Source organism: Peromyscus eremicus, chromosome X (assembly GCF_949786415.1).
Source record: "Peromyscus eremicus chromosome X, PerEre_H2_v1, whole genome shotgun sequence".
Classification (NCBI taxonomy): Eukaryota; Metazoa; Chordata; class Mammalia; order Rodentia; family Cricetidae; genus Peromyscus; species Peromyscus eremicus.
Window position 1 is genome coordinate 99,662,032 of NC_081439.1, and position 25,053 is coordinate 99,687,084.

Sequence of the window (25,053 nt, forward strand, 5' to 3'; positions counted from 1 at the left end):
TTAATATCATTTATCCCCTTTCAAAATTCCCCAGAAATTAATTCAGTATCAAATGTTTAATTTCTCTAAAGCAACAGCTACTTAATAAAGTTAATAAACTCACTTCGCTTGAGGCTGGAGGTTATAGCTGAGTGGCAGATTGCACATCCAGCAGGCTTGAGACCCTTGGTTCTATTCCCAGTACCACAAATAAGTCAGTATCTGAACAAACAAATGTAGCTTCATACTTGAGTGAAGTCAAAATTTATTGACAGCGATACAAAACAAGCTAAGACCGAAAGCTGCCATTTAACAGATATTGGTGTAGTTTCCTTCCTGGAGAGGGTATGTACTCAAGTCATCATACCTAAGATAAAACAAAGACTAGATTGTCAGCAACTGACCAAGGACTACACTTTACCTATTAATAGGGAGAAAATGCTAAAGGCAAAACGAGACATTTACAAATATTTTTTGATGCTAAGTTCACAGAAGTAAACAAAACAAGCTATAATTACAAAAACTTCAGACACAGGATATAGAATTAACGTGACTATTTAAATCGTTTCCATCAGCCATCATTTGCTCTATCCTCCACTCTACTTGTGCTACAATTACATGCTTGTTGCTTCTACACTACAGAGTCAACAGTTATCACCAACAATGCAAAACAGTTCGAGCCCAACAAGACTTAGTGTGCTTCCGCTCCACTCAAACTAAGCTGCGCCAAGCCAGGATTAAGAACACCTGTTGATTTTAGCCCCTGCTCCTTTTCTGCTTGTGTCATACAAAGTTAAGTCCTTACTTGACATTTTTTGCTTGCAATGTTCTTGCTACCGTCTTTTTCTGAGACATTAAAATTAACTTGTGAAAACTGCAAAAAACAATGAAATTGTACTTCCGATTCTGAGCCTGCAATCTTTTCCTGCTCAGACACACTACACTCCTCTGCAGTGCATCCCACCAGCACAGCGACTCCTTTTCTTGTTCTCTGTTCCTCTGCCCTGAAGGCACTTCTGGATAGCATAATACGTGCTCTTTGGCTGCCTGGACAGTCAGGACACCTATGGCCATTGGGACTTCTCACTCCTCTCCTCCTTCTTTTCTATGGCTAATACCACTTTCCTGCTTTTTGTCCACAGGTGAATCTCCAGGCTTGATGTTGTCATCAGAGGGACAGAGTCGATTTCGGCTTCGAGCTCCTGGTTGGTAAAGCTGCATTGCTGGACGATCCTGAAGCAAAAACAAAATATTCACGTTACAACACTGTTACTCCTCTTTAACGTGGCTGGTTTCAGAGCCCTAAATTATACATCCATATACTCCAAAACCAAGTCAAAGACCTGAATGTGTGCTACATAATAACTTCCCATTTCCTGTATCTGAAAAGCAACCATTTTTAAAGGAGGGATTGAAACTAGACCCTTGTGCATGGTGGGTAAGTGCTCCACCGAGCTGTATTTCCAGCCCTTTTTCTATTTATTCTGAGACAGACTATCACTAAGTTCCCCGGGCAGGCCTTGAACTTAGTATCTTCTTGCCTCAGCCTTCCGAGTAGGTAAGACTGCAGGCCATCAACACCAGCCACAGTTGCTGTCACTTCTTTACTTAAGACAGGGTTTCTCAAAAAAAAAAAAAAAAAAAAAAAGACAGGGTTTCTCTGTGTAGACTTGGCTGTCCTAGAACTCACTCTCTAGACCTAGCTGGCCTCAAAAATAAAGAGCCACCTGTTTCTGCCTCCCAAGTACTGGGATTAAAGGCATTCGACACCATACCCAACTTGTAGTCACTTAAGAATTACCTTACATGTCTGGTGTAATATTTTGAGAAATCTACTGCCTAGTTTTAAAATATTTTTATTAATTCTTTGAGAATTTCATACATGCATATAATGTATTTGCCTAACCTTTAAAGCCATCTCAGGATTACCTAATTAACTCTTAATTTTTTAAATGTCAAAACTACAACAATCAATGGTGTAGTAGTTTGAATGTAATTAGCCCCCATAAGCTCATAGGGAGTGGCACTATTAGGAGGTGTGGCTTTGCTGGAGTGGGTATGGCCTTGTTGGAGGAAGTGTGTCACTGTGGGGGCAAGCTTTGAGGTGTCATATATGCTCAAGCCATGCCCAGTAAGACACTCAGTTCACTTCCTGTTGACTGCAGATCAAAGATGTAGAATTCTCAGCTTCTTCTCCAGCACCATGTCTGCCTGCACGCCACCATGTCCTACCATGGTGATAATGGACTGAATCTCTGAACTGTAAGCCACCCAATTACATGTGTTATAAGAGTTGCCATGGTCATGGTGTCTCTTCAGAGCAATAGAAACCCTAACTAATAAGACAAAGAAAGGGCTAAGCTGTAGCTCAGTAACAGATTCTTGCCTAATCCATGCAAAGCCAGGGTTAGATCCTTGGCCCTAGGAGAAAAAAAACTCTGGAGAAACCTCAACAATTACCTGCTTGTCATTCTCCACCAGTAAATTGCCCTTTTGGTGGGAGAGGGAGAACAGGGCCTAAGGTAGCCCAGACTGACCTTCAATTTGAAATCCTCCTAACTCAAACTTCTGAGTGCTGGGATTACAGACACAAGCCACCATGTCCCATGTAATAAATTCACTGTAAAAACCAACACTACCTAAAAATATGTTTAGGATGGGCTGGGGATTAGCTCAGTGGCAGAGTGCTTGCCTAACAAGGTCTTGAGTTTGATCCCTAGCACAGCAATATATGTAATAGATATAGATATGGAGATTAATTTAGAATGAAAACTTTGGCCAGTGAGATAGCCCAGTGGGTGACTTTGATCCAAAGGAACCACAAAGAAAAAGGAAAGAGCCAACTCCTGCATTGACTTGCACACATCGTTGTGTATGCTTGTACACACACACACACACACACACACACACACACACACACACACACATTAATTAAATTTGAAAATAAAAAGCATGGAAATGTCCCTGAAAATTATGAGGTTAGACTCTATGTAAATTGCCAAACGTTTTAAAAAGTAAAATCTCACTGTGTTGTCCAGGCTGGTCTTGAACTCCTAGGGCTCCCGTGATCTCCTTGCCTCAGCCTCCCCAGTAGTTGGGACTACAACTTTGCTACTGTACTTGGCTAAAAACATGTGCTCAAATTTAGGTACAACCCACCACCTGAGCAGGTGGCACTTTAGAATCAGATTCCTCAGTAAGCCAACAAAATCGTGGCCTTGGACCCTTAATTCAAGTCCTATGTTTGCTTTATGACTGTTTGACCCTAGAAATCTTATAAGCCATTTTAAGAATTTAGCAAGCGGTGGGCTGGGGATATCGCTCACATGATACAGTGCTTGTCTAGCATGTGTGAAGCCCTGGGTTCGATCAGAGCATAAACCAGGTATAGTGATACAAGTGTGTAATTGCAACACTTGGGAGGTAGAGGCAGGAAGATCAGAAGTTGGAGGTCATCCTTAGTTACATACTGAGTTTGGGGCCAGCCTGGGCTACATGTCTCAAACAAAACAATAAGAAAACCAAACCCACAAAAATAGTAAAACAGAATAATAATAACAAAAAAAAAGAATTGGGGTGTATGACTCAGTAGAACACAAGCTTTGCATGCACAAACCTCTTATTCAAGGTCAAGGAGCTCCCTATCCCCTCAAAGTTCAACAGAAAATTATAGGCCTTCCTTAAACTTTCTTCCTGATTTATGAAAGCTAACCCTAAAGTGTTACTCTTCTTCTGTATGTGGTGCTGTGGATGGAACCCAGAGCCATGCACATGCCAGGCAAGTGCTCTAACAGAAGCTATGTCCCCAGCCCTAAAGCACTATTCCTATTAAGTAACTGTAGCAAAATATTTCACTGCTTTCACAAGATGAAATGTTCAAATACTTGAGACCTCTGCATAATATTTCAAGATATAGATAATGGGGCTTCTAGTGTACAAAGCCACAGTGAATTGAACACCAAGGATAAAGAGCTGCTAATAGCAAGTTAGAATGCAATGAAGATGTCTAAAGTAGGCACTGTCTCCCATCTATAATGCCAGCAGTTGAGAGGGCAGGGCAAGAGGATCGCCTTGAGTTCTAGCCTGGCTGTCTTATGTAGCAAAACCCTGTCTCAAAAAACAAGGTGGGGTGCAGGCTGTGGCTCAGTTAGTAGACTACTTGCTTAGCATGTACAAGGCTCTTGGTTTGATTCCCAGCATTCAAGAGGTGGTGTCAGGAAGATCAGAAGTTCAAAGTTAACCTCAGCTACATATTAAATTTGAGACCAGCCTAGACTACATGAGATCACGTTATAAACAAATAAACAAAAAACCAAGGGAGAAAGTATACAAATGAAGATTCCTAAGTCTATGTGTTCTTAAGGACTAAACAAGACACAATGATAACCCCTAGATACTGCTGGGACACCAATCTTTACTCTCAACACTGGTAAATAAAGAGAAATAAAGTGTTTATCTCCTTTTCTTGCATAACAAGCTAATGGTATTAATATTTCATGTTTTTTTCACCCTTATTCTAAAACAAAGTCTCACTATATAGCCCAAGGTGGTCTCAAACTCACAATCCTCCTGCTTCAGCCTCTTGAGGGATAGGATTACAGGCATGCATCATCATACCTGGCTTCTTCAACTTATAAAAAATTAAGTTTATTTGGGTATACACATGATCATATGAAGGTCAGAGGAATAACCTGTAGGAGTTGATTCTTTCTTTCTACCATGTGGGTCCCAGGGATTGAATTCGGATTGTCTAGCTTGGCAGCAAGCACTTTCCCCACTAAACCATCTTGCTGGCCTCTTGTCAATCCTTTATCTTGAAAAGCTTGAAATCAACTAAAATATTTTATAAAATTAGTGCAATGAATACCACATATTCTCCTCCTAGGGTTCACCAAATAGTAACATTTTGTCATATTTGCCTTTTCTATCTTTAATGTATGTGTACACATTCTTTTCACACATTATTTTCTTGCAGAATCATTTAAGAATATTTCAATATTTCAGCTTGTATTTTCAAGAATAAGGGCAGTTGTTATTGTTCAATCATGACTTTTTTTTTTTAGAGGATCTATTAAGAAAAGATTTAAACCAGGCGGTGGTGGCGTACGCCTTTAATCCCAGCACTCCACTTGGGATGCAGAGACAGGAGAATTTCTGTGAGTTCGAGGTCAGCCTGGTCTACAAAGCGAGTTCCAGGACAGGCTCCAAGGCTACATGGAGAAACCCCTGTCTTGAAAAACAAAAACAAAACAAAAAAAAAAAAGAAAGAAAAAGGAAAAACATTTATTTATTTATTTATTTAAAGATTTATTTTTTTTTATTATGTATAGTTTTTCTGTCTGCATATATTCCTACACACCAGAAGAGGGCGCCAGATCTCATTACAGATGGTTGTGAGCCACCATGTGGTTGCTGGGAATTGAACTCAGGACCTCTGGAAGAGTAGCCAGTGCTCTTAACCTCTGAGCCATCTCTCCAGACAAGAAAAACATTTAAATACAGATTTAAGCATGTATGTTAACAAAGGGGGAGATAGCCGGGTGGCAGTAGTGCACACCTTTAATCCTAGCACTTGGGAGGCAGAGCCAGGCGGATCTCTGTAAGTTCAAGGCCAGCCTGGTCTACAGAGTAAGATCCAGGACAGGCACCAAAACACAGAGAAACCCTGTCTCAGGGAAAAATAAAATAAAATAAAGGGGGAGAGATGAGCAAGGCACAAGGGTACATACCTCTGACTGAGGAGATGGGGAAGGAGGAGGATCAGGAGTTCAAGGCCATCCTAGGCTATATAGTAGTTAAGGTCAGCATGAGTTACATGAAATTCTGTCTCAAACAAATGAATCAAAAATGGAAAAGAGAGGAGATGTAAGAAGATGGCTCAGCAGTTAAGAGCACAGGCTGCTCTTTCAGAGGATTTGGGATCTGTTCCAATACACATGCGGTGATCACAAATATATGTAACTCCAGGTCTATGGTATCTGATGGCCTCTTCCTGCCCCCTCAGGTACTGCACACAGGGTGCACAGACACACATGTAGGCAAAGCTACCACACACATCATCATCATCTAAAAATAAGTCATTAGTGATAAAAAGGGGGGATGAAGAGGAGGGAAAGAGAGACATGTACGAGAAGGGGAAGTAGTACACATCCTCAAGTGGGCACAGGCTTCACAAGAGCCACTAAACCATACACCATCCTAAAGTAATGGTTCCCAACCTTCCTAATGCTGCGACCCTTTACTACAGTTCCTCATGTTGTGGTGACCCCCCCAACCATAAAGTTATTTTCATTGCTACCTCATAACTGTCACTTTGCTACTGTTATGAATCATAATGTAAGTCTTTTTGGAGATAGAGATTTGCCAAAGGGTCATGACCTACAGGTCAAGAACTGTTGTCCTAAAACAATGGAAACCCACATTCAGCACAGGTGCTTATCTGTAATTTTAGCACTCTGGAGTCTTAAGCAAGATTGCCATGAGGTCAAGACCAGCCTATGTTACACAGCAAAACTCTGTGTCCTTATAAGTCAACTAACAACAAAATAGGATATCCAGGCAGCATATTCTTCCTATTGTGACATAAGGGGAAGGGAACACAGCATCGCTTAAGAATATTCTTGCAAAAAAAAGGTCACTTAATAGCCGGGCGGTAGTGGTGCACGCCTTTAATCCCAGCACTCGGGAGGCAGAGTCAGGCGGATCTCTGTGAGTTAGAGGCCAGCCTGGTCTACAGAGTGAGTTCCAGGAAAGGTGCAAAGCTACACAGAGAAACCCTGTCTCGAAAAAACAAACAAACAAACAAAAAAAGAATATTCTTGTCCAAGACTGAGTGTGAGTATATTCGAAGTCTCTAGATCAGGGCATACCAGTTTTGTTTATTTTGTTTTTGTTTCTGAAAGAGGGTCTCACTATGTAGCCTTAGCTGGCCTGAAACTCACTGTTTAGACCAGGCTAGCCTCAAATTTGTAAAGATCTGCCTGTCAACCTGCTCCTGCCTCCTGAGTTCTAGGATTAAAGGTGTGGACCACCATGCCCAGCCCTTTTAAAGATTCATTTTTATTACTTTTAACTGTGGGGTGTGTGTGTGCATGTGTGCATGTATGTGCAGTTGCCTAAAGAGGCTGGAGTTATAGGTGTCTGTGAGCGCCTGACATGGATGCTAGAAACTGAACTCCAGGACCCTGGAAAAGCAATGTCCATCCTTAACTGCTAAGCCATCTCTCCATCCCCAAGTTTGTTTGTTTGTTTTTTTTTTGTTGTTGTTGTTTTTAAGTAAATAAGACGTGCTTGGGACACTGCCTTACTCGATTCATTCATTTTTTTTTTCCTTTTTGCAGTGCTAGGATTGAACCTAGGGCCTCCTACAGTCTAGGCAAGCACTCTTTTTTTTTTTTTTTTTTTTTTTTTGGTTTTTCGAGACAGGGTTTCTCTGTGTAGTTTTGTGCCTTTCCTGGAACTCACTTTGTAGACCAGGCTGGCCTCGAAAGGCAAGCATTCTTAACCATTGAGAAATATTCCCAACTCCAAAATCATTTTTATATACCATAATGCTTGTTTTCTTAACAAAGTTTAGCTGCTATGTCAGAGACTATATGGCTGATACAGCTTAATATCTTTACCAGCTGGTCCTTTCTAGAAAAGTTTGCTGATTGCCAGCCTAGATTTGACTATTATTTTCACTTTAAAATTGTTTAGTTAATTGTAAATTTTTAGTGCTAAGTTGTCTATCACAGTACCAGCACTTAATTACTAACTATAAAAGACACATAGGATGTATATGGTTAATGAGGTCACAATACTATAATTTGCCGATCTTCGATCTGAGAAGATCCGTAAGACAAACTGGTTTCTGCAACAAACAAGTCAATGTCAGGAAAACAAAAGGAGATTGGATAGATCAAAAGAGAATTCAACCACACACAATTTAACTATTTCAGACACACACGTTCTATGAACTTTGTTCATAGCCCCTATTTAAGAAGACATTAATGACGCAACTGGGAAACTCTGAATATGAATGAATAGGATATTAAGAAATTACTGTTTGGCTGGGCGGTAGTGGCGGCACATGCTTTAATCCCAGCACTCGGGAGGCAGAGCCAGGCAGATCTCTGTGAGTTTGAGGCTAGCCTGGTCTACAGAGCAAGATCCAAGACAGGCTCTAAAACTACACAGAGAAACCCTGTCTTGAAAAAAAAAAATTACTGTTCATCGGATAAAGGCACTTGCTGCCAAGCTTGACAACCTGAGTTCAATCCCCAGAACCTACATGGTGGAAGGAGAGAAATGACTCTCACAGATTGTCCTCTGACTGTTACTCATACACTGAGACATATGTGCAGTTGCACACACTCATGTACATGCACACACAAAATAAATGAATAAATTGTAACAAAAGGCTGGATGGTGGCGGCGGTGGTGGCGCACGCCTTTAATCCCAGCACTCGGGAGGCAGAGCCAGGTGGATCTCTGTGAGTTCAAGGCCAGCCTGGGCTACAGAGTGAGATCCAGGACAGGCACCAAAACTACACAGAGAGACCCTGTCTCGAAAACAAACAAAAAAGTAACAAAAGAAAATGAAAATTCCACAATAGGGACTGGGGATGGAGCTCACTGGCAGAAAGCTTGCAAGGCCCTGGGTTCAGTACCTAGTTAGGGTGGGAAGAGCGCATTCCTTTGCATTTATACTTGTAAGAATGGGGGAAGCAATCCTCATAAAAAAACTGAAAAGCAGCACCTTGTTCCTTATGCGGTCTCTCTTAACCACTTCCTCTTTCCTTTCAGTTTTTTCTGAGGTGCATATTGACTCTGTATTCTCACTCTTCTTTCCTTTATCTCGAAGTGCTTCTTTCTCTCGCTTCAGCTCCTCTTCCTTTCGTTTGAAAGCCTTCTCTTTCTCATAGCGCTCCTTCTGCTGCTGTCTCCGCCGTTCTTCCTCCTGCCGCTTCAGCCTCTCTCTTTCTCGGATCATGCGCTCCTGATCTCTTTCATAATCCCGCTCCCTGTCTCTGTAGTCCCTGAAACTCTCCTCCTCAGGCCTGCATGGAAAACAAACAAGGGACCTGGAAATACAGCTCGGCTGACAGAGTGCTTTACCTGATGATGTATGAAATGCCCGGGGCTCAGGTCCCAGCACCATAGGCTGGTCTCAAACACCTGAGACCCGTCTGAAAACCAGAACAGAACCAAGAAAGGACCCTGAGACTGAACCTTCAAGCATCTTACAATTGCAAATGCAGAAACACTGGGATCCTAACTTGGCTCCCCTAATGAGGGTGCACTGCTACAGCTGAGGAAAAAGTAGTAGTTTGAGAAAAACAAGCAAAACCGGAAGTCAGGGCTGGAGAGCTGGCTCACCAGTTAAGAACCTATTGCTTTTGCAGAAAACCCAGGTTTGGTTGCCAGCACCCACACCAGGAGCTCACAACCACCTGTAACTCCAGCCACAGGGGGATCTGACACCTATGGCCTCCAAGGGCACTTGCACACATGTGCACATAGACACACTAGACACATGTACATAACTGAAAATAATATAAATAAATCTTTAAAAAAGGAAAACCAAAGGTCGTTCACCTAGATGAAGACACCAGAATATTTGAACCCTTTCCTCCTCCTCCCTCCACCCATAGAAAGCAATTCACCTTTTTTTCTTCTTCTTCTTTTCTTTTTGACAAGGTCTTACCATGTAATCTGGGCTGCCCTTGAAACCCGCAATCCTCCTACCTGAGCCTCAGTGCTATTACAGGTGAGTACACCAGTCCAACCAGCAAATCATTTAACTCCACGCAAGTAAAGTGCATGGCGTCTCATCAGTGGCTAGTGATGAAACATGCCAAGAGCTCTCAATCGCTGACTGACCTCTTCGGCTTTTCGTCCCTCAGTTCGACGACATCAGAACGCTTGGGCAGAGCACAACTTTGCCCACTGGCTCTTTCTTCGTTCACATTCTCTTTGTCCATTTTCTTGGCTTTGTCTCTTTTATCAAGTTCTTTTTCATCTCCTTTTTCTGGTTTCTTGAGCAGCTTTTAAAGAGAAAATTTTTATTTTGGTAAATGGGGCATTGCCTTCTGAGTCTATCAAAAATCCCACAATACACTAAATATTTTAACTTTAGACAACAGAAGCCCCTTATCTTTGCCATTATTCTCAAACTTCCAGACGAACAACTAGTATACAATAGTGATTTACTAAAAGGATGCTAGTAGTGTGAAAGTATCATTCCTTCCACGGGAAGTGGTTTCATCATCCTGTGGCAATGGGATCAAGACTCCTTTGGTTTTAAATGGACTCTTTGGAAGGGGTTTTGAGATAGGTTCTCACTATGTAGCCCAGGATAGCCAGGAAATTACAATCTGCCTGTATCTGTCTCCCTAGTGCTAGTTAAAAGTGTGTACCACCATACCTGGCTAAAGGTCAAACTTTTATGTGAGCCAATTTTTTTGTTTTTGTTTTTCTTATGTGTATAAATTTGTAATGCCAAATACCTTGATCACCAAAGGAGAGATCCATTGTGGGAATGATTCTGCCTTAAGCCTGAGAATAACATATTTATGATGGTATAATCACATTATCACTAAAGATAAATAGCAGTATTTATTGGCATTGGATTTTTACAATCCCAAAGCCTTATACAATAGAATGTTGAAATTCCATCTCTACTCAGTACCACATATGCCACTCTCTCTGACATCATTGCTATAAAGAGGTATCATAGATACCCCTGCTAGGTGTTGGATAGGCAGATTCTTAGGCAAAACAAAATATCGCAGTAAATGCATCATAAGAGGTTCATCTCAGGGAGAAGGCATCATGCAAGTCACCAAGCAAAAGGCAAATGAACCACAGGACTTAAGCATGAGCTACTTCAGCACACATAGCCACTACAAATGGGAATCCGAAATGGACACAAAGAAGGTCCCAAAGTAAAACGAGGGCAGATGTGCAGGTTTCATCTGAAGTGTTCTTATTTCTCTAACGAACATCTCTGTATTAGATACCAAGATGTTCATTCCTCTAATAAGAACATCAGAGAAGCTCTCCAGCATGGCTGGCTCTACCTTCTGTCTGTCTTGCTCATCACGAGGACGAGCAAGTCAAATCATTTGTGGCATGGTAGACAGAGACTCAGCTGGAAGGAATTAAGGTGGACCTTCCCCTGTATCAGCAATGATGAGTCCAAAGGAGACTCAGGAAACCCCAGCCCCCCAAACTGCTGTATTTCCAGAAAGTAGAAGAAGGTGACCATGCTGTCATATCTGTGAGATGCTCTCAGACTTTCTGAAGGTCTAGCTGCGAGTATGTCTCTGGGATGTTCACTGGAGCAAGGGCTGCCCAAGCCATGCCCTTGGGAAGGAAGCAGCAAGGCTGAGATCTTTCTACAGGTTTTCCTCTTCCTATATGCAATGTAGCAATAAGCACCTGCTGATCACATTCCTAGATGCAAGACAGTAACTCGGGAATCACATGAGAGGGAAAGCACTTAAGGCAGGGTATTATTAGTCAGTACTCTTCCCTGCCAGTTAGGAGAGGCATATAAAAAGATGAGAAAGCACTATATAAACTGACTTTCCTCTGAACCTGCATTGCTAAGGCTTCTGGGTACACAGCAGAGCATCAGGGTCACTTGGGTGCCCTCTCTTTTATTCTATCCTATTTTATTGAAGTAGGTGCTGGAACTGCAGGCCAGGCTGACTTCACACTAAACCCTTCTGCCTTAATGAATCACCATGCCTGGTTTGGGGTGTTCTTTTAAAGACAGATGTCAAATAGCTCAGCTTTCACAAAGACCCAAGTCAACCTGAAGGGGTTTCAACACGGAACACTACCACCACCACCAAAAGTTCTTATTAGCTAAGACCTGTGTGTACGACATGACACTAGGTGCTCTGTATCATGTACTTGATCCTTACATTTTTCTGATTCACAGCTTGTAACAGAAACCTGTGTACCTGAAGACAGTGGAAAACAAACAGATGAGGCAACTTCATGTATCATTTATGAAAGAAAAGCTGAATAAAACCCCAAATTCATGCAAGCCAAGCCTAAGTCCAGAAACTGAGAGACTAGCAACCCACATAGCAAACATTATTAGTGACTTGAACAAAACAGATCTGCAATGAAGGACGATAGCATTGGGTAAACTACTGAATCCTTCTAAGTCATTTTAAGCTTAAAACTTAATACTATTAATATAATGGGAAATCTCTTTATTTCGATAACCCACCCCCAAAAGTGCAAAAACAAAACAAAACTTGCAACAACACAAGGCTCATGCATAAACAGATACATGCAGTTTTCAGTGACATGCAGTCCGTTTCCATTGTTTTCATACCTTAATCTTTGGTTCGTCCTTTATTTTTTCCCTTTCTGGAACTCTCTCTATCTTCTTTAGCTTTTCTATATCTTTTCTTTTTCGTTTCTCCTCTTCTTTCCACTTTCTTCTCTCTTCTTCTCTTTGTCTTTTCCTTTCTATTTCTCGTCTCCTCCTTTCTTCCCTCTTTTCTTCTCTCATTCTCTAGAAATACCAACACAATCCTTCCAATGACATAGGTACCACAAAATCCCCACTAGCCACAAAGGCATTATGGGTACCTGCTAACCCATCTGACTTCTTTCCTACTTTTTTTTTTTTTTTTGGTTTTTCGAGACAGGGTTTCTCTGTGTAGTTTTGGTGCCTGTCCTGGATCTCGCTCTATAGACCAGGCTGGCCTCGAACTCACAGAGATCCTCCTGGCTCTGCCTCCTGAGTGCTGGGACTAAAAGCGTGCACCACCGCCCGGCTTCTTTCCTACTTTCTACAACATCCTTAATATCCATCCTCTGGAGAATCAAGACTGGGACCTGTTCCCACGGTTCCCTTTGTACATTCCCAAGGCTTTCAGGGTATCACAAATGTCTCTGGGACAACAAAGCTCTCTCCAGGTCTGCAGGGTAAGCCCCTAGGCCCACCACCACCATGACGATGGCCAAAGAAGCTAGATCTTCAAGGGCTAACTGTGAGAAAACAGCTACTTCTCCTAGGATCCTAAGGCTCTCAAATGTTTATACACTGTGAACTAATAAAGAACCAGGAAAACTACAAAAATGAACACTCACCTGCTTGTTCTTCAGGAAGCTCAAAAGTGGGGTTGTCCTTTTAGCTATAAAGCATAAGCAGATTATTAATAATGCTTATTAAGCCCAGAAAACATTTGGCTTTCAGTCATCCCCTGCTACCCACTCAAGATGGAGAAATTACACCCCTTATAAAATTCACCACTGTATTAATCCAAACAAGTTATATAGTATTCTATTTCAAAATGCAGGCTTAAAATACATTTTTCAAAAGTGAATAAAACTGGGTGTGGTGGCACACAACTGTGGAGGCAAGAGGATCAGGAGTTGAGACTATCTTTGGCTATATGGTTACATAGTTTGTGGCCAGCCTGGGATATATGAGACCCTCTCAAAAAAAAAAAAAAAAAGAAAAAAAAGTGAATAAACTCTCATTGAAATACTGAAAGGGGGCCTGGAGAGATGGCTCAGCAGTTAAGAGCACTAGCTGTTCTTCCAGAGGTCCTGAGTTCAATTCCCAGCACCCACATGGTGGCTCACAACCATCCATAATGAGATCTGATGCCGTCTTCTGGCTTGTAAGCATATATGCGGACAGAACACTGTATAGATAATAAATAAATAAATCTTAAAAAAAAAAGATAATGAAATACTGAATGGTCTGGTTGGAGAGATGGCTCAGCAGTTAAGAGGACTCTTCTAAAGGTCCTGAGTTCAGTTCCCAGCACCCACATGGCAGCTCACAATCTGATGCCCTCTTCTGGTCTGCAGGCATACATGCAGACAAAGCATCTGTATACATAAAAAAAAAAATCTTAAAAAAGAAATACTGAACGTTTTTATGAGTAATTTTTAACTGGTAAGACACAAATAAGTACATTCTTATTATATAGGAGTATAAGTTTGTTCAACTGGAAAGAAACTGAGGGCAGGGGTTTGTGCTACAAACATCTAATCACCCTGATACCCTATTTCTACTTCTTGGAATTGATTCTAAGGAAGCTACCAGAAATGTGCTCATTCTGCATATTCACTATTAGAAATCAATCTTTGGAATTCTATTTAAGGGGGCTGCAGAGACAGCTCAGTGGTTACTGCTAGTGCAGAAGACCCGAGTCCACCTCTCAGGAGCCACATCACAATTCCAGCCTTAGGCGATCTGAAGCCTCCTGCATCTTCCGGCACCCGCACCCCTGTGCGCATACCTCCCCCACATAAACATTCACAAAGGACAAGTGGGATGGACATGGTGACACACTAGGGAGACAGAGGCAGGAGGGTATCTGTGATCTCTGTGAGGCCAGCATAGTCTGGAGTTCCAGGACAGCCAGGGCCACAGAGAGATCCTGTCTCAAAACAACAAACAAATGAACAAAGTAAAAATAAAAATAAATGAATTTAAAAAAAGAAATTTATTTAAATTCATTTTTCAACATGCTGAACAATATTAGCCTTGATGGCATCTTTTTGAACACTTATTTTTTTTTAAACTTCATTTTTGTTTGTTTAGAGATAGGGTCTAATATGGCTTAGACTGGTCTGGAACTCACTAAGTAGCCAAGGATGACCTTTTTTTTTTTTTCAAGACAGGGTTTCTCTGTGTAACAGCCCTGGATGTCCTAGAACTCACTCTATAGACCAGGTTGGCCTCAAACCTGGAGATCCGCCTGTCTCTGCCTCCTAAGTACTAGGATTAAAGCTGTGCGGCACTACTGCCCAGCTCTCCAAGGATGGTCTTAACCTCTAATCCCTCTTTTTCTACCCCCACCCCCGAATGCTGGGGTTACAAGGGTATGCCACCATTACTGTTTTTTGTTTCATCTCTGTTTTATTTTATTTTATTTTTGAGACAGCATCTGGCTCACTAAATTACCCAACTGGCCGTGAACAGACTGTAGCTCAGGCAGGCCTTAACTTTCTATCCTCCTACCTCCGCTTCCGAAATAGCTAGGATTATGGACAAATATATGGATAAATTTACAGGGTAAATTCCTAGGAGTGGAAATTCTGGGTCAAACACTATGTCAGTAGTTAGAGTTGGCTACTTAGAACCAACATCTAAGCTAAAATTTTTTAATTTTTTTTTTTTTTTGGTTTTTCGAGACAGGGTTTCTCTGTGTAGCTTTGCGACTTTCCTGGATCTTGCTCAGTAGACCAGGCTGGCCTCGAACTCACAGAGATCCGCCTGGCTCTGCCTCCCGAGTGCTGGGACTAAAGGCGTGTGCCACCACCGCGTGGCCAGATTTTCAATTTTATAATAATGAACTTCAGTTTTTTAGATTACCAGGTCAATTTTTGGTTTTTTTTTTTTTTGGTTTTTCGAGACAGGGTTTCTCTGTGTAGCTTTGCGCCTTTCCTGGAACTCACTTGGTAGCCCAGGCTGGCCTCGAACTCACAGAGATCCGCCTGGCTCTGCCTCCCGAGTGCTGGGATTAAAGGCGTGCGCCACCACCGCCCAGCTAACCAGGTCAATTTTTAGGAATAAGAATTTACTGCTAGGAGACACCAATTTTTCTTCCAAGGTTTACCATCGGCTAGGCATTCCGTAACAAGCTTTCAACTTTGCATGCTTGTATCCCAGCTGTGTGACACTGAGAGAGCCACTAGAACCTTGTCTCCAGGGTGCAGTGTCCCGATCCTGTGAGGTAGCTATTAACTGTGCATTCCAAGAGTCGCAGTCTCAGAGAAGGGATGACTTCAAGATCACAGCTACCAGGTCAGGCGGGAGGACACAGACTTAGGGAGGCTGATGAAAAAGCCACTGGCCAAAATCCTTTTCCTCCTTACCTATTAATTCTCGATTCTTGGCTTCTATTTCCTCCAGCAATGTCTCTGGAGTAGATGTCATTTTTTCATTGTCTGTGGCATAACTCTCCAAAAATTTCCTGTATTCTGGATCTAAATGATTATTTAAGGAACCAGAAAACAGAGACTTGAACCAACAATAAGATATATTATGTAGGACAGGTATTTATTTAAGAAGATACTTTTCTACTAAATGGAAGACTTAAAAAACAAAAACAAACAGAACACTCACACAAGCTAGATGACTAGGGCTATCTTGGGACTCAAATTACTGATACCCACCGTGGGAGTCTGGTGTAACAGAGCAGTCAGGAGAAATGAGAGACCATACATTAGAACACACTGACGAGAGGTGGAACACTGCTCCAGGCCTGGGATGGCAGCTCAGTTTTAGAGCACTTGCTAGGCATGGGTGAGGCACTAGGTTTGAGCCCCAGAATCTCAGGAGAAAAAGAAAATCTAAGGCTCCTATGAACCCAGAGCCACACTTATAGGAGAAATAGGAATTATAGAGTATTCATTAACAGCATATAAGCAATTTGTGCATGGCACACCCCACTTTATGGAAACTCAACATAGGAAAGTGTGGTGTTCCAAAAAGATAAACTAGAGGCCAAGTCCTAGACATGGCTTTGGAGACTGTGGTGATTCCTGGAATTCTCTCCTACATACCTCTGTCCTAAGAAAGAGAAATAAATATACCTGAGTCATTATATTGCTTGCTTTTCCACATTTAAAATCTGCAATATCATCAATAAAAAGCTGTGTACTCAAGTCTCTGCTGTTTTATAAAGTACTTGTTATAATAAAAAAAAAGGCAAAAATTCAACAAAGGTGATTCTAAAAAATCAATCTGATATAAAAAATATTGTGGCTGGTGGTTGGATAGATGGCTAAGTGGTTAACAACACTGGCTGCTCTTTCAGAGGATCCAGGTTCCATTCCCAAAACCCAGTGGTGGCTCACAACCTTCTGTCACTCCAATTCTAGGGGAATTCAACACCTTCTTCTAGCCTCTGAGAGCACCACCTATGCACATGATATACATGCAGGCAAAACACCCAAACATATAAAAAAATAAAATTAGGGGCTGGAGAAATGGCTCAGTGGTGAAGAGCACTGACTGCTCTTCCAGAGGACCTGAGTTCAGTTCCCAGCAACCATATGGTGGCTCACAACCATCCATAATGAGATCTGGTGCCCTCTTCTGGCCTGCTGGGATACGTGCAGGCAGAACACTGTATACATGATAAATAAATCTTTAAAAAAAAAAGTAAAATAAAAAAAATACTGGGGCTAAATCCTTATCCAATACAACAACAGTTATACAACAGTTAGCCAACATGATGTTACCAAAATCTCAAAATCTGGAGTTGGTTTTGCCTTACATGGAAATTAAGCCAGTTTTCCATTCCTATATTTGTTTAGCTTAATAACTATATGTATTGTTAACTGTATATTCAAAGCTTAGATTAGACTGGCAATTTCAGTTGCTTTATATGAAGTTACTTGGAGATAAAAAGTTGTTTTTAAGAAAAAAGTTTTTTTCCCCCTTGGGTGGGGGTGTCTGTCAAGATGGTTCAGGGGTAAAGACATTTGCTGATGACCCGAGTTCAATCCCCAGGACCCAAATGGTAGAAGGGAAGAACCAACTCCTAAAAATTGTCTTCTAAACTCTATACTTATATATTCCCTCCCATCCCCATTATATACATCAATATTTTTTAAAGTTTTGGGCGGCTTTTTAAAGATGGCTCAGTAGTTAAGAGCATTGATTGCTCTTTCAGAGGACCTGGGTTTAATTCTAAGCACCCACATAGTGGCTCATAATCACCTATAATTCTAGTTCCAGGGGACCCAACGCCCTCTTCTGGCTTCTCCTTTCGCCAGGCACACAGACATACATGCAGATAAAATACCCATATACATAAAATAAAAATAAATAAATCTCAAAAACTTTTTACAATATTTTCAACCATAGGTGAAACCTTGTTTTAGAAAGATAATGGAAACTAAAAGTTAAATCATAGCAATGGTAGGAGGCTGCAAGGAGCAGTTAATATCGTTTAAAAACTAATTTTTCTTATCATCTCCTAATCAACAGACTCAGAATGACTTACTGCTCAGTGGTCAAGACTAGATTGCTCAGTGGTGGAGGAATGAAATGCCACTAGCCAAAGAGAACAGAAACACTGTGGAAAATCCACACCCACTCTAACAAGTCAGCAAAGCTTCCATAGGCATAAGATTTCTCATTAACTTTACTCATATGTTTTCTATTTAACATATTGGAGTCTAACTCACAAAAGCATCATGCAAAAGGACTAAAAAAAAGCCAATAACCAGAGCTATACTGTACCATCATCAATAGTCCCAACTTTTGTATCTCTTTTCTTAATCTTCTTTTTTGCAGCTTTTTGAAAAGGTGCAAATTCTACGATAGCATGATATTCCTGACCTGTTTAGGGAAAAAAATGCCATCCTTGCTTTAATAAAGAAGATGTGAAAAGTGAGTACAAGCAAATCAGCCTACTGTTTTCTAGACCTACTTAAATGGCAGTCATTTGAATAGTCTCCCAAATGCCAAAACCCTAACTAGACTAACACAACTATAGAATCAACACTGATAACATAAGTAAAGACACAGCAAGCTGGGTGTGGTGGTATGTACCTATAGTCTCAACCATTGGGAAGACTGAGGCAGGAAGATTGCATGAGCCCAAGAGTTTCAGGCCAGCCTGGGCAACACACAAAGAGCCTATCTCAATCAACAACAACAAATAAAAGATATGGCATAGAAGTAAATGTTCACTGAAATTCAGCTTGTAAAATGTGGCATTTTGATATGTGAAAAGAAAATCTACAAATTAATTTTCATTACAAAATATTTTAAAGCATGGCATAGTGGCTTGGTGTCTATAATCTTAGCATTAGGAAAGTTAAAACAAGAGGGTTGTTATTGAGTTCAAGGCCAGCCTGGGCTGCTTAGCAAGCTCTGGTCCCAAAATCCTAACTAAACTAACAAATATTAGAAATCTCTTAAAAAAGCAAATGTTTAAAAAAAAATGCTTTGGAAATAGAACACCTCACATGACCACAGCCAGACTCAAACTTTCTTTGCAGCTGACACTGTCTTAAACCCCTGATCCTCCTGTCCCCACCTCCTCCCAAACTCTGGGATTAAAGGGATACAATGCCCAGCTAGATGAGGTAAATCTAGAGACAGGAGCTCAGTACGATAGCACATCCCTGTAATCCCAGTACTCAAGAGCAAGACTGCCATGAATTTGAGGCCAGCATGGGATACAGAGTGAGACCCTGTCTGGGGATGGGGAGATACTAATGGTTTGGAGCTAGTTGTGGGGGTGACAGCTAATAAATATGGGGTTTCTCATTGGGATGATGATTACAGTCTAAAATTAGATTGTGGTGATGGTTATACAACTCTGTGAATCTATGAAAAAACCCACTGAACTGCATGCTTTTTTTTTTTTCAAGACAGGGTTTCTCTCTGTAGCTTTGCGCCTTTCCTGGAACTCACTTGGTAGCCCAGGCTGGCCTCGAGCTCACAGAGATCCGCCTCTGCCTCCCGAGTGCTGGGATTAAAGGTGTGCACCACCACCGCCTGGCTGCTCTTCCAAAGGTCTTGAGTTCAATTCCCAGCAACCGCATGGTGGCTCACTACCATATGTAATTAGATCTGGTGCCCTCTTCTGGCCTGCAGGCATACATGCAGGCAGAACACTGTATACGTTAACAAATAAATAAATCTTTAAAAAAATATTTAAAAATAAGAAATTAGTAAGTTGATAAGACTCAAAACTTGTACCAGATGTAAAGGATAAAGAAATGAAAATATTACAACTTGGACCCCTGTACTAAGTGAGAAATCATTGCTATCTGCTAGAATAAAAATGCTGGTCAGGAAAAATAGCTAGTTTGGGGAAACTAATCAAAGTTAAACATGGAGGAGTGTAATGGAGAATGACTTTAGTGAGTGAGAAGCCCTTATTTTACCCTTTGTGCACACAAGTTGGATAAACACAGTTATCAAGCCTTCAGCTTTTATTGGCATATACCATAACAAGGATTTAGTATACAAAAACTTGAAGTAATTGAGATAATAAAACTAGACAAGAAACCCTATTTTCATTTATCTATGATTATAAAACCAAATGAAAGTTGGCAAATGCCAACTTGGATACATTCTGGCTAAATATTGCAAGTAGCAGATAGCAAATAAAAAGTGAGATTAGAGTGAAGTCAGAAATTTGTCTTTGTTATAAATTGTGTATCCTGGATACCAAGAGTTTGTGTGTTTTGCTGGTGCTGAGGATCACACCCAGGGCCTCACACGTAATCAATCACTGCATTACATCTTCAGCTTGGGAGATCAAATCTGATGTTTTAGCTATATACAACTTTGTGAGAAAGATAAACAGTACTCTAACTGAGGACTATTGACATAAAGAATATTCATTAATATCTTTGAAGCAGAAAGTCAACATTTAAAACAAGTTTAAAGTGTCACATAAGGAGAAATCAGTGGTAATTTCATTTACTGGATCAAACTAAAGAAATAAGTTCATAAAAATATCTGAGGATTATAAAAATCCTTTAAATGTTGCACATTTCATCTCAAAAGGGCTTAGAAAAAGTACCTACATAGGCATGGAGAAAGCATCGTTTTGTATACGGCTATCCCCCTCCCTCCTTACCTCCCTTCCTCTCCCTGACCCTCTCTCTTTCCAGTCATTCTATGTAGCCCAGAATGGCCTCAGACTTGTAGTCATCTTCCTGCCTCTGTCACCAGTGTTGATAATAGGCATGTTATCACAAGTGGCTGCACACATTCTCTTAAATGTAAAAATGGCAAACTCCCCTAAATTTTATGAAGACTCACCTTTATTGTCAAGAAACACATAGCCATCAAATCGGTCCCTGAATAAAAGAATGTCTTCTTGGTTTTTAAAGTTGATATATGCTCTGGCATACATATGAGGATACAGACTGTAGAGGGGGGGGAAAGCAATTATGTGAATATGGTTGCAGGTGACTGGCTGAATTACAAACATGTATATATTAAAGAAACTAAAGAAAAGGAGTAGGATAAAAAGAACGGAAGACTGTTTTCCACCCCCGTTTTTTAATTTTTTTTTTGTTTTTTTTTTTACCTAGTATCATTAGAAAAAAACTCAAAATAATCATGATCAGGCATAGGTTGAAGATGCTCCTGAAGCTGCTCCTTGGTCAAAGTGGGAGGTAATCTTCGAATTACCACCTTAGGAAATGAATGGGGAAAATAAAATCAGTACACGTCAACTTTCTGGTATACCCAAATCATGGCTCTTGATCGGCTTTTAAATACAAAGGCACTTATAAAAACACTGAAAATATTCTTTTGCAGCCCAACGCGGGTTTATAAAAACTCTTGGAAATGACAACTGACTGTCTGGCGCAACCTGACAATGTCAGGTTCTGCTCTTAAATGGCAACCCTGCAGTTTAAAACCCATTTAAAAAAAAAAAACAAAAAACAAAAAAATGGATCTATTGGTAAACAGGTAGACAAATCCCGGTCTTTCGTGGATGTCGTATCAATCGTTTCTCTCACACATCTAACAGGCGCTGAAAGAACCCCCTCCCCATTCGGCTTAACCTATGTAAAACATTACCCCCACCGCCCTCCATCTGTCTGTCCCTCCAGGTCATCAATTCCCTTAACGTACTTCCCCAACTCGCCTCCATTAACACTTACACAATTACTCTCACTCCGCACCCCCTGGTGTCGCAAGGACTATTTAGCAATTCAGCCCAATTAAAGTTCCCCTATCTTTCCTGCCGCTCCCCTCTCCCATGACCACCCCACAGTCGTAGCTCTAACTTAAACCCTTCTCATCTGGGAGCCCTCCTTTTCCCTCACCCCGCACTTCGGGGGCTTGACCAGAACCCGCTAATCCTATTTCCACCGGCGCGTGAGACAGAGCGAAGCAATTTTCATTCAGTTAGAAACAGAAGAGAAACCCGGGAGAGAAAGAGAACAGCCCCATTCCCAGCCACCCTCCCCAATCCGTGTACTCGTCCCGCCCTCTCTCGGGCCACCAGCCCATAGGCACCTTGCTCAAAGCTTCTTTCTTCTCCCTGTTACGATCTTGCTTATCTTCTCCTTTGGCGCCTTCGGCAGTAGCCCCAAGGCTACTGCCTGTGGCACCCTGAGGCGTTAACAGGGTCACTCGCTTCTCCTTAGGCCTGTGATCTTTCTCTTCCTTCATGGCCACGGTTACGCTCCTTAGAGCCGTGGCTCAGCTGCAATGCCTTTACGCCGGGCACCTACGACTCGCGGGCAGAAGCCTCAGGAGCTCCGCCCCTAACAAATGCCCCTAGTGATAAGCAGAGCCCGGCGTTCCATTGGGCTCTCTGAGATCTCGCGAGAGTTTAGGGCACCCAGCTTCACTCCGGGTTAAGGTTTTAACACCTGGTCTTTCCTTCCCGCCTGCCTAATCCCCGCGCTGCCCAATCCCCTAGCGGCCCAGATACCCTCGGGGCCCACCCCTTCGCGCGTCATTAGCAACTCCGCCATCTTGTCTAGAAACGACTCTTTCCTGGACTACAACTCCCTACATGCAAAGCTGCTGCCAGCCTGGGATTAGAACGTGGGAATCATACAGCTGTCTCAGGGTCTCTTATTTTAAATACGTATGATCATTTAATCTTTAAATTTTAGTAAGTTTTTTTTTATTTTATTATTTTTATTATTTGAGCCGCGTGTGGTAGCTGGTGCCTGTAATCCCATCACTGGGGAACCTGAGGGTGAAGGATCACAAGTTCAAAGTCTGATCTAATTAGCAAGTTCCAGGCAAATTAGTGCTAGATAGTGGAGCCCCATATCAACCAAACAATCAATAGGTAAATAAATAAATAGATAAGGAAATTTTTTTTGTTTTGGGTTTTTTTTTTTAAACTAAAGTATGCTTTCAGAGGCGCTAGAGCCTCTTTTGACAAAAGGATTTACAGATTAGGTTTTACAAAATTAGCCGGGCTGTGGCGCACTCCGCAGAGGCAAGCAGATCTCTTAGAGGTCGAGGCCAGCCTGGTCTACAAAGGGAGTTCCAGGACAGCCAGGGCTACACAGGGAAACCTTCTCTCCAAAAACCAATAAATAAATAAATAGATAGATAGATAGATAAATGAATATAAATAAATAAAATTAGGATTTACAGAGACTCAAGAAACAAACATGGTACTAATTCAAGGAGTTATAATCAAAATTGTATGAGATTTGTTTTCACACACACACACACACACACCCTTTTTTCTTTTTCTAATTAAAGGATTCTCCTCTGGTATTGAAAGTACCCAACTTGATTTTGTTGTTTACCCTCTTCATTTTAAAAAGTACAAAAATGACTGTAAATTACCCCTCCTATAATTCAAATACCCATTAACAGGTGATTGACAAGCAAGATGCCATACATCCACAGAATGAAGTGCTATGTCTTGGTAGTGAACAGTGAAAGATGCCATAAATATGAGCAATAAAATAAACTATTAGCCAGGTGCAGGGGCATGTTTCTGTAGTCCCTGCATTTGGGAAACTGAATCAGAAGGGTCAGGAATTCTAGGCCAGACTGAACTACCCAACAAGATGTTTCTGTGGAAGGAAGGAAAGAGGGAGTGAAGAAAGGAAAGAAGGAGTAAAGTATTTTCTTGGTACGCCTGACTGAGGTGGAAGGGGGATCTCCGGTGCCTTTTGCTGGTACCTGCAGAGGACAAAGCACCAACTCACCTTGGTGCAGCAAGTTCCTGATCCTTGCAGGCAGTTCTCAGTGCCATGACTGAAAATAGCCATGGTGTGTTACAATTGAAGAAAGAATGGGGTCTAGAGACCACACTTCCATCACCTATATCTTGCACTAACCTGAGAACTGAAAGCCTGAGGATTTTGCTGCTACAAAGAATGGCCTTTATCTGAAGTTGGCCAGATCCTTTTTTTGTAGTACTATATTCTTTGTGAAGAAAAAAAAAAAAGGCCTGAGACCAGCATATTTATGTGCCAGGTAGACAGCATTAGCTGGGTGTGGTGGCAGATACCTGTCCTAGCAACTCTTTAGGCTACTGAACCAGAAGATCGTTTGAGCATTAGTTCAAACCAGTCTAGGTAGGATACTAAAATTTCACGGTTCTCCTCCCTAAGAGACAACATTTATTTTGTCTTATAAGTAACTGGTTTTGTCAAAAAGATCCCAATAAAGTATTTTATGGCAAAAATGCTATTATGTTGAAAGAACGAATTTAGAAACTGAGTATATGCTATGCAGTTCTGAGGTAGACTAAAAAGACAGAAAGTTGGGAGTACATGAGGGGAGAATGGAGCCCTTCATCCTGAAATCCAGCTTTTGTCATTCCAGCTAACAGAGTCAGGAGCCAGGAAACGTCAAAACTAACAGACAAAATTGCATACAGAGACAGTGTGTGCCTACCTAATCCCCAAATGACATGTAATCTCATGTTTTGACACCTCTCTCATCTATCAGTTTTGCCAACTCCTTTGTAACTTTGAACCTTTTAACCTTGTTCCAAAACACATTCTTTGAACAATGTAAAAAATGGGGGAAAGATTGTTCTAAAACTTTAGAGATGGCCAGGCGGTGGTGGCACACACCTTTAATCCCAGCACTCGGGAGGCAGAGGCAGGCGGATCTTTGTGAGTTCGAGGCCAGCCTGGTCTTCAAAGCGAGTTCCAGGAAAGGCTCCAAAGCTACACAGAGAAACCCTGTCTCGAAAAACCAAAAAACCAAAAAACCAAAAAAAAAAAAAACTTTAGAGATTTAACTTGAGAGATATAATCTGTCTTCAATCCCTGGGACCCATGCCTACACACACACCACCACCACCACCAAAATCTTATATGTGCTCGTACTCACTGGTTTTGTGTGTTAACTTGACACAAGCTTGAGTTATCAGAGAGGAAGGAGCCCCAGTTAAGGAAATGCCTCCATGAGATCCAGCTGTAGGGCATTTTCTTAATTAGTGATTGATGGAGGAGGGGCCAGTCCATTGTGGATGATACCATCCCTGGGCTGCTGGTCCTGGGGTCTATAAGAAAGCACGCTGAGCAAGTCATGGGGAGCAAGCCAGTAAGAAGCTCCCCTTAGTGGCCTCTGCATCAGCTCCTGCCTCCAGGTTCCTGCCCTGTTTGAGTTCTTGTTCT

At 41.5% G+C, this 25,053-nt stretch overlaps 1 protein-coding gene across 2 annotated transcripts; it reads right to left on the reverse strand.

Moving 5' to 3' along the window:
• Positions 1-227: 227 nt before the first annotated feature.
• On the reverse strand, positions 228-22,238 carry Upf3b (UPF3B regulator of nonsense mediated mRNA decay). 2 transcript variants are annotated; one of them, XM_059250550.1, is made up of 11 exons: positions 21,959-22,238; positions 21,018-21,124; positions 20,747-20,853; positions 18,203-18,301; positions 15,826-15,936; positions 13,081-13,124; positions 12,317-12,499; positions 11,895-11,933; positions 9,844-10,007; positions 8,720-9,020; positions 228-1,212 (listed from the first exon to the last, which is right to left on the reverse strand). In XM_059250550.1, exons 1-11 carry the CDS (start codon positions 22,112-22,114, stop codon positions 1,063-1,065), a joined length of 1,461 nt encoding a protein of 486 aa, XP_059106533.1. In that variant the 5' UTR covers positions 22,115-22,238; the 3' UTR covers positions 228-1,062. The 2 variants fall into 2 exon arrangements, with proteins under 2 accessions (XP_059106533.1, XP_059106534.1); XM_059250551.1 differs by lacking the exon at positions 11,895-11,933 and having other exon boundaries at positions 21,959-22,237.
• Between the last annotated feature and the right edge of the window lie 2,815 nt (positions 22,239-25,053).